The 17,646-nt window shown below is 43.1% G+C and overlaps 1 protein-coding gene across 2 annotated transcripts in view; it reads left to right on the top strand.

Moving 5' to 3' along the window:
* Positions 1–712: 712 nt before the first annotated feature.
* Positions 713–17,646, top strand: part of adamtsl4 (ADAMTS-like 4) — a 35,266-nt gene continuing 18,332 nt past the window's right edge. The window contains exons 1-4 of one of the 2 annotated variants that reach the window (XM_071469211.1): positions 713–895; positions 2,487–2,550; positions 5,673–6,262; positions 7,598–8,330. In XM_071469211.1, the coding sequence (XP_071325312.1) occupies positions 867–895; positions 2,487–2,550; positions 5,673–6,262; positions 7,598–8,330 (1,416 nt within the window). In that variant the 5' untranslated portion in view covers positions 713–866. Of the gene's footprint in view, positions 896–1,497; positions 1,530–2,486; positions 2,551–5,672; positions 6,263–7,597; positions 8,331–17,646 lie in introns of those variants that run through there. The other variant, XM_071469212.1, reaches the window with a different exon arrangement.

Genomic DNA, 17,646 nt, shown 5'->3' with positions numbered 1-17,646 from the left:
AGAAAACACAGCCATGTTTATAACATATAAAAATATCTTTTGCGTTGCAACTACATGCTGCCACTAAAGTCAACAGCCATATTTCACCCATGCAGAATAAAAAAAATAACAATTTTCCACTTTGAACTTGTGTCAGTAACTTTGTCATAAAACAATTGTTGTTTGTATTGGCACAATAGTTCCCCAACAAAGTGTCCCTGCTGCAGATGCTGCCAGCTCAGGGCTGTTTCCGACAATGAGTAGATCATTACTACTGATCAGTGTGACCTAGTACAATGGAGCATTCTTATGTTGGATTGTGCAACTAAGAAAGCGGCTCTGAGAGTTATTATAGCTTAGACAGGGCCCATAGTAGTGTGTGTGTGTGTGTGTGTGTGTGTGAGAGAGAGAGAGAGAAAGAGAGAGAGAGAGAGAGAGGCACTGGGAGTGTATGGTTTATGCGTGTGAAAGAGAGAGAGAGAGAGTTGTGTAATCTGTCCATTTTGTGTCTCCTGTCTCCCCTGTCTTTCTCTCCCTCTTTCTCTCCCTCTTTCTCTCCCTCTCTCTCTCTCCCCTGGCCCCCTGGCTGCCAGGCGTCACACCAGTTTATAATAAGGACCCAGAAAAGAAAAAAAGTTGTCGAGTGAACGGGACTGAAAGAGAGAAAAAAAAAAACGGAACCCTTCCCACTCTCCCAAAAATCACGGGGAGTGACTGTGACAGGAGGAAGGGGACAGAAAGAGAGGGAGCAGCAGAGGAATAAGAGTAAGAAGCCTCCTCAGGACCTCATCACATTTCTTTAAGGACTTCACGGACCGGAACGGACCACTAAACTGGACTGATAATCAATAGCGGTGATCAGTAGCGGAGCTGTGGGAGACTCTTGGATGAGCATGCGGCTCGGTTTACTATTCAGGTAAAACTTTGACTTATACAGCCGCAACCTGCTGCCTCTCTCAGTCCGCTGGTACACAAGACCACATTGGGGGGGGGTTCACATCCTCCTGTGAGCGAGCAGGGATTTTACGTTGACTGTGGTTGAGATAAAAAAAAAAAAAAAAAAAAAAAAAGTTGTTTTGTTTTGTGGCGAAGTTTTGGCTTTTACGCACGACGCCTTCTCGTTGCGCGCTGGGCGCTGTGCAGGATATATGATAGGAATCTACCCGAAGGCATCTGGGTTTAGGTTAGAGTTCGCCCTTTCTCCTGAGGGTGGATTTTTTTTTTTTTGAGATTTCCCCCTGCTGCTTATCTCTCGCTCCCTCTCTCTCTCTTTCCCTGTCCCCGCGGCACCGAGTTTATTCTACAATGTGCCACTGTAGCGGCCAGAGAAACGTGGACCCGGGTAGGGGGTCGTTACTTCGGCCTGAGCGGCTCTGTTGTGTCGGACTGTGCGGGACCTTTGTCTGTGTTTTTCGGGGGTAATTGTGTAGTCTGGTGTGGAGAAGCTTCCAGAGACCACGGCGGTGCACCACACTGGGAAGAAGGGACCAATTACTCTGACTACATGTGGCTTGCGGACTGGTGATTGCGGCGATGGTTTGGTTCTCGTTGTGAGCGCTGAAATGTCCTTCTTAGCAAGTCGTTCAGTATCATGTTCAGGCTATTTTCTTGGCAGATGCAGAGATGGTATTCCACTTGTTTCCAATGCACTTGTCTCTACTGTTCTGTGGAGAAGGCTGTAGACAAAACCACCTGATTTAAGAACATTCTGGAAACAAGTTGATTTTCTGTTCAAACAAGTGCATCTTTTTCACACACATGGAAAAAATAAGGGTCAATAACTGATTATATCTACTTTTTCAGATGGTTCATAGCACACTCTGCAGTGGGTCCACATGCTTCCTGAAGTTTCATGTCAAATTTAAGGACTAAACCAAAATTAAAGGAGAAGGTTAACACCATCCAAAACCGTAAACCACCTCCTTTGAACAACAGACCTCAAATAAAAAAGTACCTTAAAGCACAGGATGACTTTGGATGTTGTGACTGATTGCCCCTGTGAGTGTGGCTCTCTCTCTCTCTCTCTGTGTGTGTGTGTGTTAAAACCACATCCTCAGGGTGTGTACAGTCCAAGAGAGAGGCATGCAGAGGGAAAACATGCTTGCTGTTTAAACCCATTAGTTTGTTAGCACCTCTCAGGCTTCCCCGGATTGATGGAGATGTTTGGCTGTGAACCCTGAGGGGAAAAAGAAACTTTTGTTCACCCCCCTCTAACCCCACAAGCCACCTGTAGTGGGAAATAAAGTGGAATAATTGGTTGCTGAAGTACAGTTACTGGAACATTTGATAGGGTGTTCACTCAACACCTTTAACTGGTTCCAAATAAATGTACATTGAAGGGAAACGGTCAAGAAAGCTAATGGAAGTGTGTGAGTTCACACAGCATACACCAATTTAACGTTTAGATCATGGAACAGTTATAATATGAAAGAGCTCATTCAACCTTCTGATATTTGAAATCCTGTGTGTCTGCCACGTCTTTCACCCACTCTTCTTCTTTCCTCCAGGCTCTATGTGCTGTGGGGCTTTGTGGTGGTCACGACCTCTGTGACCAAGGCTGCCAAAAGGAAGGTGAGTCATTAGCTCATCATAAGTCTCAGACAATGGCATCACTATAGAGGGGTGAAAGGTGATCGCAATTAAAGGGTAGAGGCACATTTTTTTCCAAGTCTGTCTTAGAATAATACTTGCCTGCCCATATGCACATTGAAAGAGTTATTGGTCACTTTTATTGTTTTGTCTATACTAGCTGCAAAGAGTTTTTCCTAACATGATTCAAATGTATGAGATCAGGGGCAAAATCCACAGTCCCCACTCTGTGCAAAAAAGCAGCCAAAGCTTATATGGTGCTTTAAAGTCAGTCAGTCAAATCAAGTGGAAAACTTCCAGAGATACAGTCTCTTTAGTGTGAAATTCCCCCTTTGTGTTCCCTCTACAGCAGCTAAGCAAGGAATTTACTGTCAAGGAAAACACAAGGAGAGAATCTCAAACTGAAAAGATGATGACTTTGGTAAATACCCTCTTGATTTGACCAACTCTGATGCCGAATCCTCATATTAACTTCAGATGAATGTCTGAATACGCTTTTGTTATAGATAACGTCATCTTTCTACGAGCTCAGATAAACAGCCCTGTTTTCAGCTTTGTGACAATGCAATTATCAGATAATCCAACTACGTTTTTAAGTGGTACTATAACTGTTGCTTTTAATAATGTATTATATGACCAAGTGACAATGTGACGGTTTGAAAAGGGGTCACTTTTACTCATTGTTTATCTGTCAACTTTAGGCTACTGTTTTGGTTCACTCTCATCGCTCTAGTAGCAGCAGCTGCTTTCAGTTAAAAAGATCTAAAAACCCTCTGCACACTACCTGATCACCACCAACCAACAGACAGACACAGTTAGCAACTAGCTAGTTAACATAGAGGAGCATTCAGCAGCTAAAGAGCCAGATATTTCACACAGGAGTTGGTAGAGACCAAAATCAGAACAAAAAAAAAAAAAAGGAAGTGAATATTGGACTCACATTGACTGAGTTGGCAGAACCACAACATAATCCTGCTGGATGTGTATATAAGCGACTGCTTGTGAACACGTTCAGCATATTCAACAGGCGATGACGCGTCAACCTGTTTCTGCTGCCTCCAAGTGGCTAAAAACATAAGCAGCTATTGTCGATGAAAGAAGATGATGAAATTTGTCAGTGCCTGAAGTAACACAAAAGAAGAACAGGGAGATGAGATCTCTTCAAAGGGAGGAGGAATAATTACAGTGATTAATAACTCTCTCGTTCTTTTCATTGTTAAGTGTATATACGGGCGTGTGAGTATTGTTTGAGACGGGCTTGAAAAATGTGGAGCTATCTGTCAAAGAAGCCCACAGCTGGAGAGGGCCCACAGTGACACCAGTATGATCATTTTCTTTAAAAAATGAAATAACACAGGAACCAGAATTTACAGACTGGTTCAGGCCTGGTGGCACATTGTCGCAGGAGTTTAACCAGTAGCCCCGGAGGTCGGCGGCGGCTGCTGCAGGGTCACTGCACGGAGCTCATTAAAGGTCCCAGTTATGTGGCAGCTGTGTGTTTGATGTCACTCATTACGACAGACCGCAGCTCCCCTCCACACACGCGCGCACACACACAGTCATTAGGCCTGTCAGCCTTGACCCCCCCCTCATCTCTCACCTCTTTCTCTTTCCTTTTCTCCCACCCTCCCGCCATTTTACCTCATACAGAGGCAGGAACTCTATTAATCTGGTGGTGAACTGGACAGTACAGTACCAGAGCGCGGAAACACACACACAAACACACAACTATGCCACCTACACCTGTCCTCTCCCCTCCATCCATAAACACCTTGTACGGTATGTTTACTTGTATATTTCTGCCCATGTACACACACATTTACACACTCAGGGAGAGAGAGAGAGTGAGAGGAGAGAAGTGGAGCGCAGATTTATGTATTGGTTCTTTCTGAATGGAAACTTTTGTTCAGCTCTCATGTTTGCTGGTCTGCCAACCAGGCCAAAGCTTCAGTTATGAAATGAGAGGAGAAACATTTATCTACGGCCACAGAGGAAGACATCAAAGCCAGACCTGGCACCCACAAACATACACTCACACACATGTATATACAAACACAAACACACAGCCAAATTAGCCCTGGTTATGTCGTTTCTGAAGTGCGTTCATACGACACCAACTCCGGTGAATTTATCCGCCTGCTCATAAGCTGCTGGCAGGTGACTAAGTCTCTCCTAAGCTTGAGTGAACTAGGAAGAGTTCAGGATTTATATTTTGGCCTCCGAGGAAGGAAACTCACGGGACTTTAGTTCATCAGTGGACTCAGTTACTGTGAAGAAATAAGTCCTTCCAGAGGCTTTAGATTTTGCAGTGGCAACAGTTTTGCTAAGTTCTACTTCTTTAAAATGTTGCCAGGCCTCGCAGTTTTGACCTTTTGTACAGCAGAGTTAGGGTTACAGTCAGCATTCAGTTGACTTAGTAATTGACCTTATTACTTCATTCAGCCTTAACACTTAAAAATAGTACAAAATTTTACATTTAATATTTGCACAAAATGCAATACAAAATTAAGAAATTACCTTTTTATCCTTAGAAATCCTGGTGGACATCAAAAGAAGTGTAGCTCCTGGATTGAACTTGAAATTTTTGAAACCAAAAACCTTTAATTTGATGTATATTTCATTGTGAAAAAGACAAGCAACACTCAGATTAGCTTCCAGTAACAGTCAACATATTATTGTTTGGGGGTGACTGATGTGTAAAAATACAGCTTAGATAAACTGTTTTGATATGTGATTACCACAGAAATACCCTATAACAAGTTATAAAATGATCAGAGCTGAAACAAGTGGGCTGTTTGAATTTGCAACCATATTGATAATAATTTTTGTTGAGCAAATATTTACTAGATCCAGCTTCTTAAATGTGAATATTTTCTGGTTTCCTGTGTCTTATGTGGTAGTAAGCTGAAAGTCTTTGGTGTCAAGGGTCACCACGGGCTCTGAGAGCTCGTGAGGTTTTTGTTGTATACTGAGAATTTATTGCCCAATCATTAATTTGTTAATCAAGAAAATAATCAGTTGATAAGTCGATAATGAAAATGACAATTTGTGTAATTCAAAAAAATCAAATATCAAGTGTCATTCTCTCTCTCTGTGTGTCTCAGGTGGCAGGCCGACGGTCCAGACAGGTGTTTGAGGTGGAGCCTGTGGAGGGGGTGTGGTCTGTTTGGGGAGAATGGTCAGAATGCTCTCAAACCTGCGGCATTGGCATCTCGCAGAGGAGCAGGAAGTGTTTACCTCCTCCACCCCCACAGTCTCCTCCCTCCCACTTCCCACCTAACTGGGCGGGGTATCTGCCCGGGGGCATTGGAGGTCCCGTCATCTCACCTGCACGCCCCTACTACCCTCCTCGTTACCCCGGGCAACACCCGCCTTATCACTCCCCGCCAATCTCCACCAATCAGAACCCAGGATTGTCTCTGTTTAGGAATACCCCTGCAGGAGGAGCAGGAGGTCCTGTTCCAGCCCAGGCCAATCCATCTCCTCCTTTTTACCAACCAGAGTTCTCCCCATCCAATCAGGATCTTGTGTCCGTTTACCGATCACACTATCACGCTCCTTCACATGGCTACAACCAGCCGGCACGGAACATCAGGAGGCCGACCAATCCAGGAGCAGTGAGGGGTGGAGGAGGAGGAGGAAGCGGGAGCAGAAGATCGATCTCCACCAATCGGGAGGGTTTGTCGGCGAGGAGGTGAGACTGGACAATTAGAAAGTAAACAGCCCAACTTATCAGTGTGTATGATGGCCAATAAATAATAAGAAATAAAGCCAAAGATACAGTGGGGGTCTGATGCTGCTTTCCCGTTGTGGTCTCAGACTTTTGGACCACACTATATGTTCTCACACCACAAGATCCATTTAGCAGCTGTTCCAGAGCTTTCAGTCAGATCACACACTCTTCCTCCGCAGATGGAGTTGCCAAGTTGTGATGGGTGTAGATGTTTTGCATTTCCATGATGAATGGGCTACATCTGCTACGCCAACATCTGCTGAGAAACACGGTGTGGTTTGATCAAAAGCTCCTGAACAGCTACTGAGCGGACCCTGTGGTGAGACTGTTTATGTCAACTGCTGTTATGTAGGTCGAGAATGAACTGTGCTGTACTGAAATGTTTATTTATTTAATTGTAAAATGTTCCAATCAGTACATGTCTTGGTCACAATTCTTTAACAAAATGTATATGATCTTTATCTAAATTGTTGCCTTCATGTTTATGATTATATGTGTATGTTTGTTTTCTTAAACACAAATATTAGCCGCTGCACCAGGAATAACAATAATTGTCAACCTTTTCTTAGAGGTGTTTTCAAAAGTCAAAAGTCATAAACAGTGATTGAATTGACTTCCAGGTAATGAAAGCTTTCACATTTGCTCCCCTCCGCACCCTGAGGTCACTTTTTCCAGGAAAATGTCTCAATCACACAGGAAGTTGAGTTTTGCTTTGCTGGCAGTAGCAACGGTGGCTTGTTTAGGATAAATAAGAGGAATTCAGTTTTGAGGATGAGCAGCAATAGCCACCACATCTGAGCGGACAAAGAAAAGATTTTTTTATTTCATCACTAAGTACGAGGGAAAAAAACTGGTTCTACAGCAAAGACTTATGAGCAAAGACATCAGCAGAATAAAAGAAATGCTGATTCCTCAGGACACCATTTGATGTACACACTTTTTCGTTCAGGTGCTATTAGTTACAGTGTTGACATTGTTTAGGCATTAGAGAGTGTTTGTTATGATGTTTTGAGTATTGGGAGTTTGAGGTAAGCCCATCTGTGCCTCGGGTATTTGCTGTGTTATTGCATCATTCCTTCTGGTTTTTGTCATTCAGACAGGCACTACATTATTCTGCCCACTCCTGTGGGTTATAACTGTGTTGAACAGCTAACATGAGCTGTATCTGAACATTATCCTGTCTTTCTGTTTTCTCTAACACTGTCACTGCTTCTCCTTCTCCCTGCCCGTCCGTAAATCTTTATCTCTTGATTAAATATTCTCTGTTCCTTCTTCCCTCTTTTTTTGAACTCCCAGGTCTTCCTCCATCCGCCCAGGTCAGTTTGGGTATGGCAGGGTCCCCTTCTCTTTACCTCTGCACCGTCCAAACCGACAGGCTCGCCACACAGAAAACGGTACTGACGCTGCAACAGCAGCACCTGGACTAGCTGTGAATGAAGATGAGACAGAGAACAACAGGAGAGAGGAAGAGGAGAGGGGGGGTGATAGAGAAGACAGGGTGGTAGAGAGGAGAGAGGAAGAGGAGGAGGAGAGGAATGCAGAGCAGGAAAGCATGGAGTCGCCTGCTGCTGAGGAGGCGCCCACAACGACCACGACAACTGGCAAACCACACCGCCATGTTGACAGACCCTCACACTCTTATACAGAGCATGTGCGGGGGAGAGAGCGAGTCCCATCCTCTCACTCCTTCTCACGCTCCTCTTCGCCATCTGTATCCAGCCGCCACCGGTTTGACTGGCACTCTGTCACCGCTCCACCTCCTCCCATCTCTCCTCTCTCGCACCCAAACTCCCCTGCCATCGCTTCGCCTTTCTCCCCTCCTCTCCACCGCCCCAACCCCATGCACAGAGACAGGGAGCTCCACCCAGGCTACAGCCCACAGGCCCCACCCACCGGCAACATCTACCCTCTACAGCACCCCAACGTCCCACACCTGGGGGTCGAATCAGGCAGGGACGGCGGAAGAGCAGCCCCTCCGGTCTACAGATGCTCTGGCCCAGAGAAGGAGTACCGCAGGTGCTTCTCACAGGTAAAATCTTCACCTACAAACCCCTGAAATAAAAGGAATATTCCACCTAATTTACTGGCTTCACTCCCTCTTAATAACAGCAGTAATTCACTTCAGCTGGCCCGACACTCACCTCTGCTGTATTCAGCTGCATCTGTATATAGCCTGCAGTTGTTCTTGATTTATATGCATGCCATGTGCTGAAGGGAGCAGTTAGGCAGTTGTAAAGCTAAGTAGTTGAAGGTCAGAGAGTGTATTTGTCAGGCAGATCATTCCCCAGCTCCAACACCAGCCAGTTGTCTGTGAGCGCTTGGATGGAAAATGCCTGCCCTTCCCTCCACTACTCCGAGGCATGTGTGTGTCCAGAATACACACCTCAGTTGTGAAGCTTTACACGTGATGGTATACATGTGTCTGCGTTCAGTATCTAGTAGTAGTCTCCGTGAGTGATTGCACATGTGTGAGTATAAATATGTGCCAGGACCCCAGTGTATGTAGATGTGTGTGAGTGTGTGTGTGTGTGTGTGTGTGTGTGTGTGTGTGTGTCAGTAGCACAGTGTGTATTGATGTAACGTCTTGTCCTGGCTCGGGGCCTGCAGTGATGATTGGGGTTGCGACCTGTTCGATACCTCTCAGTGCAGCACAGTAAAAGCATTATCAGTAGCAAAGCGTGTGTGCACGTGTTGCCAAGAGGAGCAGCCAGAGACACAGACAAGGCCGGTCGTGTCAGATGAGCCAACTCACCCTCAACACACAGGTGAGAAACTGAGGTCGACCTCGCGGTAACTCAGGTTTCACTGACACAGGAATGCCATGCTTGATTTCACTCAATTAAATGCGAGATTGAGAGTGAACATGGTGGACGGAGTTTTTTCAAATACACAGTGAGTATTTAATGGCCAAGTTTTTCTCTCAGAGATCGTAGCCACCATTTAATTTAATTGATATATTGGAAATATACTTTGTCTATTGGTAAGGTGGAATATTTTAAAGCATAAAAGCACAGCAGCCATTTTCGAGGGCACTCTTCATAGTTAATCAGTTTGTGGGGCTGCACCTGTCCCGGCAAATGAGTGTGACGCATTTCACCTATGTTAATCAAAATGAGATGCATCAGCCCAGCATACCACACTAGCTTGCACAGTTTCCACCTTTTGCAGTGGTTGCTTTAGACGAACAACTAATCAATCAACTGTCCCTGGAGATCTGGGAAGAGCCACTACATATGGAAAGTCACAGATTTCAGTTTTCCTGTTTTTTTTGAGCACAACCACACAGAAAAACTGATCTATGGTACCTGTGAAGTTATGCATGATGCATGGAGGGCCGTGGATTAGATGGATAAATATACAGTATTTTATTTTTATCAAAGTTCTTGTACAGCTGCTTATTTTTTGACCACATTTAACATTTAAGTACAGTTTTGTTTCTTATGTCAAAGGAAAAAAAACAATTATAAAGAAATACATCTTTTAATTCCCCAAAGTAAGGTATTGAAAAAAGTATTGTTTTGATATCAGTTATGAAACTCGATCATCGTATTGGCAATAACATTACACATTTTTAGACAATATTTAGATCTACAGACAAAATAACAAACAGTTTCCTTCACTTTGTTTCATGTAAAATCAATCACACGATGGACGGAGGGACAGATGCATGAAACAAACACAAGACAACTGACCCATAGTCCCCTTAAAGATTTGATCATAGGGACAAAAATACCCAGAGGGGCATGTGAGCAGGTTATTTAAGCCAGAAGTCCACTCATAGCAGGACTGTCTTAAGTGAGAGTGTAGAGGGAGGTGATAAGATTGACGTTAACAAATACCACAGACCCACTAACACACACACACACACACACGCAGCTACAAACTTACACATTTTCACTCTCACACATCACATCTACAACTGGCCTCTCATTGACTGGAAGTAGTCACTTGAATCCGGGGCCAGGTTGGCACTCGTAGGCCCTTGACTTTTTCTCTCTTTAGATAATTTGGCAGCCTCTCGTGTTGTCTTTGATCCCCCTCTCTCTGTCTCTGCCCGACTTTGTGTGATAGTCCCCATGTTAAAACAGATTTAGTAGCTGGCAGAGTACATGCCCTGTGTGTGCCAGCAGCGCTAATAGCAGTCCTGTGACGGCTGAGCCTGACTCATTGGGTTACATATTTACCCAGCATTAGCCTCTGCTTTAGACTTGTTTGCTGCTGCAGTAGAGTGTTGGTCCACATTTTTATGTCTTATCATTGCTTAAAAATAAGTTTAAAGTGCTGATGAATGCAGGACCTTGTCCAGGCTTGTATGCACTGTATATAAGTGTGTGTGTGTGCGTGTGCGTTTGAGGGAGTGAGCCAGACTGAGTATGACACATCCTATTATCTATTAGGTGTGTTTGTCATAACACAGCGCGCCTGAGGCCCATCACAAGTGTGATTGGCTGTGTGTCTGTGTGTGTTTTTACTGTTGCGTAGAAGCAAGTGGGGAACCAAGAGAGGGACAGAGGAAATGAGAAGGGCAAAAGGGGAGCAGTGTGTGTGAGTGTGTGAGTGTGAGATGTGTAAGGGTAAGTGGGGGTGGTAAAGGAAGTGACGCAATTAAGTAGTAGTGAAAGAGAGTACTGTTTTTAGAAAATCTGCACACAGTAGTGGGAGGGTGAGCGAAAGAGCACAAGGTAGAGAGAGGGAGAAAGCAAAGGACGAAATAGAGATGAAGGCTGGTGAGGATGAGTGTTTGGGTGTGTATGAAAGGACGTAGAGAGTTCTGTTAGTGCAGGAGGCAGAGGAGTAAAGGGAGGGACAGTCAGTCGATGCAACAGATAGAGCAGGATGGAGAGAAAATGAAATCCTGCAGGAAGACAAGAGGAAGCTTGTGTCAGAGGAAGAGAGGGATTCATGGAAAAGTGTGTGTGTGAGAGAGTTTGTATATACTGTATGTGTGTGAGCGAGTGCAGAGTGTAACCAGAGGAGAAGTCATTCTGTCGGAGGGAGAGGGGAGGAAAAGGTGGAATTTGAGAAGAAGCTGCCTGAAACAAAAAAAAAAAAGAGAGAGAGAGAGAGAGAGAGAGACACCAGCTTGAAGCAGACGTGTCACAGAAACACACGTGGCTCTTCTTGCCCTTTGCTTTCGGCCTTTGAAAGTCTTTCAGCCCAAATTTTGACGATTCTTTAAGCATTCCCTCTCGCTTTAGCTCTTCGTTCTCTCCTCCTCTGAAGTAAATATTTACCAAGAGTCAGTAACAGTGCGTGCCTCTGCAACAGCAAGTGAGAGGAGATCACAAGGCATGTGGATTTAAGATGTGGAAGCGGTTTACCACATGGCTTAATGAGATCGATACCAGCAGACACGAGGGCCTAATATCCACTGGGGACGGGGGAGACAAATCCTTCTCACTTCCATGTTTATAGTGTCGGCTTAAGGTCATGACTGAAAAGCTCTCTGAATATTCTCTCTCACTGTCCATCTGCCAAGATCCAGATGAGAGAAACTCTGAGTTGATAGAAGTGATACGCTTATTGAAGTCGCTCAGTCGATCTCAGCTGTAATTTAGCTCTGCCTTATAAAATAGTGAAGGTTGTTGCGGCCATATGCAGCCTGAGAGGAAGACTTCAGCTACTATTCAGGGTGGAAGAAAGAACTTCCACAGCCCTTGTATTAAATATGCAAACACAACACTATTTATCATAAGGTATTATATTGGATTAGTTCAACTGACTTCATGCTAATTTGTTATTTTCTACACTGATTATTATTAATATTGTTTTCTACATATTTAAATGCAGACTATTGCATTTACATATTACTGACCACCTCACAACTGAAAGAGAGAACATAATACTGTTGAAGAGAACATATAGAGTACAACACTTTTGTAGTATACACAAAACATGTCAATAATCTTGCTCCTCCATGCAGACCGTTTTTCTCTTGAAGTGACAAACAGGCCCAGATGTGTTGGACTGTGGCGCGCACACATACACAAATGCTCAACCACATGCACTCATTTAGACTGATCTGCACTTTCTTTGCTTTAGTACTTCAAACAAGCAGAGGGTATCTGCTTTTCAACAAAAACAGGTACCTCTGCTCATTAAAGTCTGTTTATATTAGCTCCTGTGCACTCGGAGTCCCCTTCCAATCCTTCTTTCATGTTCCTTTTCATGCTTTTTTTGTCTTTCTTCTCACTGTCGTTCTGTCATTTCTCACTCTGTCCACTTTTATAATTAAACCTTTCTCTAAAGGAACAGGTCAACCTTTAGAGAAATACGCTTATTCATTAGAGTTAAAGAGAGTTAAGTTAAGAGTTATATGAGAATATTGATACCTGAATATTGATTCATGTCTGCACAGTAACTTTGAAACTACCACCAGCTGCAGCTCAGCTCAAAGACTGGAAACAGCAGCAAGTAGGCTCTGTCCAAAGTAAGGAAATCTGTCTAACAGCCCATGTAAACATCAGAATTAGTAATAACTAAATAATAATAAACAATAATAAACTAAATTTACTAAATTAAGCTATAATAATAAACTAAATAATAAATAAACAAAAAAGCATTTATAAAATAATGAATAAAATGTCTAATACAATTATACAAAAGATTTCATCAAAGAAACAGGAATCCAAAGACGAAGTTAAAGTGCTCCATAACATTTGCAGCCTGAAGACAGGGCACACACTTTTCACAGAAAGAAAAACCACATTTTACAATTTTAAGTTTCCAGGCAGAGGAAGCAGCATTTCACAGTAAAAGCTCTTTTACGTAGCTTACTGTGGATTGTGGGATCTGTTAGTAAATACGATTCCTTGGAACAAAAAGCAAAGCTTTTCACACTTTCTCATTCTCTCTCTCCCACTGATGTGTCGTTATTATAATATGTGTTAAATCAAGAGTTATCACTGTGCATAAAAACACTCTGGTTGGTAGAAATCTGATGTGGGTTTGTCGAGCTGCTACATGGAAAGAGGAACATGGAAATACTGTCATTTTCAGGGCAAAGTTCTGGTTTCATTTATTAATCTTGTGGTTACAGTGTTTATCTAGTGCTTTTCGTTTCTTCCCTTTTCTTCCCTTTTCTTTTTTCTTTTCTTTTTTTTCTTTTCTTTTCTTTTCTTTTCTTTTCTTTCCTTTTCTTTTCATCACCTCAAACACTTAAGCTGTTTTGAGGCTTGAACTCAGATTTCTCTCTGAAAACAACAGGGAGGTATCTCTCTGTTCGTCTCGCGCAGCACGGGGTCTCATCCTTCACTCGTTGCCTGCTGTTGATGGATGAGCAGTGTTTCCTCTGGAGGCCTTTCCCCTCAGGATCAAGGCTGAAGACACGGTGGTGCCCCGCAAAAGCGCCGACACACAGCCGCGGTCGCAAGATTAGCCACAGGATGTCAATCTGTGAGGACAAACACGTACATGAGTGCAAACACAAATATTAACATACATCATGGATTCGTGTGCATTCATACAATGATTAGTTCTGCCATGTGGAGTATGCTGATTTATGGCTGCAGGGGCCGGCAGTCAATTGTTTAGTCTCAGTAACTCTGCAGTAATGCTTCAGGAATGACCGGCCAGCCTTAACCTGTATGTGGTACTGAGGCAATATGACCAGCTGTGCAGGCACAGACCTACACGGAGGAAGACTGAGTATTGAGCAAGACGACAGCAATGTGTCACCAGGGCTTTTCCCCACGGAAACACAAATGTGGTGAAAAGTTTCAGCTTTCCACATCATCTGATCCTCCTGAAAAGTCATCAGTCTCGTCTGGGTTGGTGTTTGTGTTTCACGTATAAGTGTTATGTGTGATCAAGAGCTTGGCTTGTGTGTGTTTATATGTGTCTGGCGTTTGTGCGTGTGTGGGTGTGTTTGTGTGTGTGTGTGTGTGTGTGTGTGTGTGTGTGTGTGTGTGTGCTCAGAACAGAGTCTTTAGCCCTCAGGCACTACCCAGCACCCAGACTTTCTCTCTCCTCCTCCCTCCCTGGCAGTAAAACACATCTGTAAGCTTCACAGCTCCTGTACAAAAACACTGACCGCCCCTCTTTCACCGGCTGTATTCACTTTTCTTTCACCTGCCCTCGGCTCCATCTTTCACCCTGTCAGTCTGCAGCCCAGAAGCTGCCAGTTTGTGCATCTTTCACTTCATGCTTATTTTTTTATTTACCTACTCACGCCTGTGTGTGTAATAGTATTTGAAGACTGATCTGGAATAGTCTGAATGAGCGGTAATTGCAGTCAAAGGAAATCCTGGTTTTACACAATTTTGGTCTTAGTTTGATTAGTTTCAATCGTCAGTCTTATCAGTAATTATTTCATTGTCTTCACCAAGCTGATTGCTGAAATGTGGGAAATATCTGTGTGTGAGAAAATGAAAGCAAAAGGTACATTAATTTCTCAAACTGTCCATTGTAAACATCTGTCAGAGTTCACAGACTGGCTTCTTGATTCGTCTTGGATCAGTTTTCCTGTCCAGTCAGGGTTTATTAATGTTTATTCTCACTAAAGTGTCTTAGCTAATCTGGCTTAACTGTTGGCTTGTTTACATCCTGTCTGTTTGTCTGACCACTCAGGTTTCTTTCCCCGTGTTGTTGATGCAACCGCAGTGTTCCCAGCCCTCACTCATTCCTTCAGTGAGCACAATGTTATCCTAACTGACTGATGTGGAGTGTAAATAATTGACAGAACTATGAAAACAAGACCCACATAGGAGATGACTGTAATTTTCATTTAATCGATGTTAGTCTGAAAGAAAATGTAGACAGAAGATTCTCTGAGAGCTTTACTGGACTTGTTGAGGTTCTTCAAGATATTTCGACTCTTCTGCAGCTTTTTGGACGAGAGATGAAACATCTTCGAGAACCGCAAGCAAGTCCAGTTACCTTTGGAAAGAGGTACCATGACCTGTATGGCACTCTTCACAGACATGTAGACAGAAGATTATAAAATCAACAACAATAAAGACAACTACAAATTGTTTTAATCCACTAACAAATTAACTTTAAGTAGTCTTCTAATAATTTCCTTTGTGAAAATATGGGTATTTCTTCAGGTTTGCCTGCACTAGTGTCAATATGATGCTTACATGACAATACTGTTGTCAGTGCTTTACTACGAGAAATTTTTTAAATTTTTTCTTTCTACAAAATCCTTTGCTTTATTTGATAAAAGTTATCAAATGCTAAACATGTCTAAACACAAGAAAAAACTTTGGCAAAATAAATCTAAAATCTAAAATGAGCAAACTTTAGATTTCAGTCAGGAACTGCAATAAAAGAAACCAATCTTTGCAGTCATATAAAATAGTTGAAAATTGGCAAAATTTAAATTTAAATCAGCATCTAGAAAAGTAAGCAGTATTACAAATTTGACCAAAGAGTCGATGCCAGTTTTTACTACTTGACTATTTTTATTCCAAGTTGCTACTAACACATTATTGTTCAATCCAAACTTCAATACTCCCATCTATGAAATGTTTTCATCACAATGAGCCAGAGCATGAAGAAATTCCCGGAAACCTGACATCCAGAAACTGCAGGTCGTTCTCTGGTGTTACGAAGGCGTATTTACAGCAGCTTTGACTGGATGATACACAGGTTAATAAAAACTGGCATGAGGCCAGGAACATTTTAAACTCTATTTTTTTTATGTTGCCAAGTGATTAAATGGTTTTGCCTGTGTGATGGGCGTTCTTGTGGTTTGGGTGTTTTGATTTCATCCACAGGTCCAGACCCATCCTCACCACATCTTTAAGTATTTTGCTTCTGTAAAAGCCATCGCCCTCTTTTCTCTCTGTCTTTGGCCCATTCAGTAACTGCCACTCTCCCCTTTCTCCCCTCCATCACTCTCCCCCTCCCCATTCCTGCTGTTCATCCTCCCCTTGAGGTTATGAGGAGACCTCCTAACCTGAGCTCACAGTAAATGAGGGAACACAAGAGTATACCAGCCTTTACAATAACACACAAATTCTCCTCCAGGACCACGAAACACCAGTGAACAAGTCCTCTCACTTCTGTCTTCACTCTCACTTCACCTCCCCTCCCTCCTCTTTTCATTCAGCCTCCCTCTGTTTTTACACACCCTAAACTCTTTTGGGAGAAGAATCCACTCACCCTGTAGCCCTCATACAATTACCAACGCATGAATGCACACACATTACATTTTCTTGCATTCTTTCTTTTCATTTTCCGTCACCGTTTTGTTTTTTAAGGAGGCTTTTTCTTTCTTTTTCACTACACTGAAGCATCCCAAAGCTGCACATTCAAAATTCTTGTGTGTGTTTTGGGTGGTAGCTCATTGTTTATGGTCTTACAAGCACACACACATGCACTGATACACAGGAACTATCCGGTTTAAAATAGGGCCCAACATGTTTATGTCCAGCAGAAATATTTACGACCATTACCAACCGCATTTCTCACACACATCCGGGCAGATTTAGACAGTTACTGGAAAACATCAGGTCACATGCGTATACTGACCTTCGAGCACCCACAAACACTCACATGTTCAGTGGATGCAGGTCAAATATGCTCTCATATAAGAGGCTTAAACCTGACAATAACATACTGCCCATAAATAACACATAAGTAACACAAAATTACGTCTCTTTCAGCAGCGTGAAACTGTGGCATGGTGTACCGCATAAAGTTTGACGAGCTGGTTTCACGCTTCACAAGAAGAGAAACAACAGATGATCCTAATGAGAGCCTGGTGACATGACGGCCATATACATTCCTTCACGCACAACATAGTCAAAGTGTGAAATTCAGTGAAGCCAGTGTCGATGAGTGCATGCTTTGACGTCTTATCCATGAGAGTCTTTTAGTTACACTTTGTCGCAGAGGCGGATTCACATGGGAACTGTCAATCTGTGTGTGTGTGTGTGTGTGTGTGTATGTGTGAGTGAACTTGACTACTCCCTTGTCTCACCAGATGAGGAACTTTCCAGCTGTTTGTGACAGCTGTGTGAGTTAAGTGAGGTTCGGCAAAAAAAACAAAAGGAAAAGGGGAACGAATCAAAGACAGAAAGGAGAGAAAGACAAGAACATTGTGGAGCTTACAGAGATGAGAGTTGCAAGGAAATCTGAGAGCTCTGTGTGCGGCATGCAAGAGTGTGTGTGTGTGTGTGTGTGTGTGTGTGTGTGTGAGTGTGTTTAAACCAGCTGTATATCAGAGGGTTGTAAACCCAGTGGGTTTTTGACCAGGCATGATGGTTGTGATTTTCCAAAGTAAGAAGATGCCAGATCCTTCACTCAAGTACAAGTACAGCAATGTAAAAATACTCCATTATAAGTAGTGGTCCTCCATTCAAAATGCTACTTTAAAAAAGTACAGACATATTATCAGC

Source organism: Trachinotus anak, unplaced genomic scaffold (genome assembly GCF_046630095.1).
Source record: "Trachinotus anak isolate AG129_WGS33_773 ecotype Australia unplaced genomic scaffold, CSIRO_AGI_Tana_v1 ptg000032l, whole genome shotgun sequence".
Lineage (NCBI taxonomy): Eukaryota > Metazoa > Chordata > Actinopteri > Carangiformes > Carangidae > Trachinotus > Trachinotus anak.
This window is presented reverse-complemented; position numbering and strand designations above follow the sequence as displayed.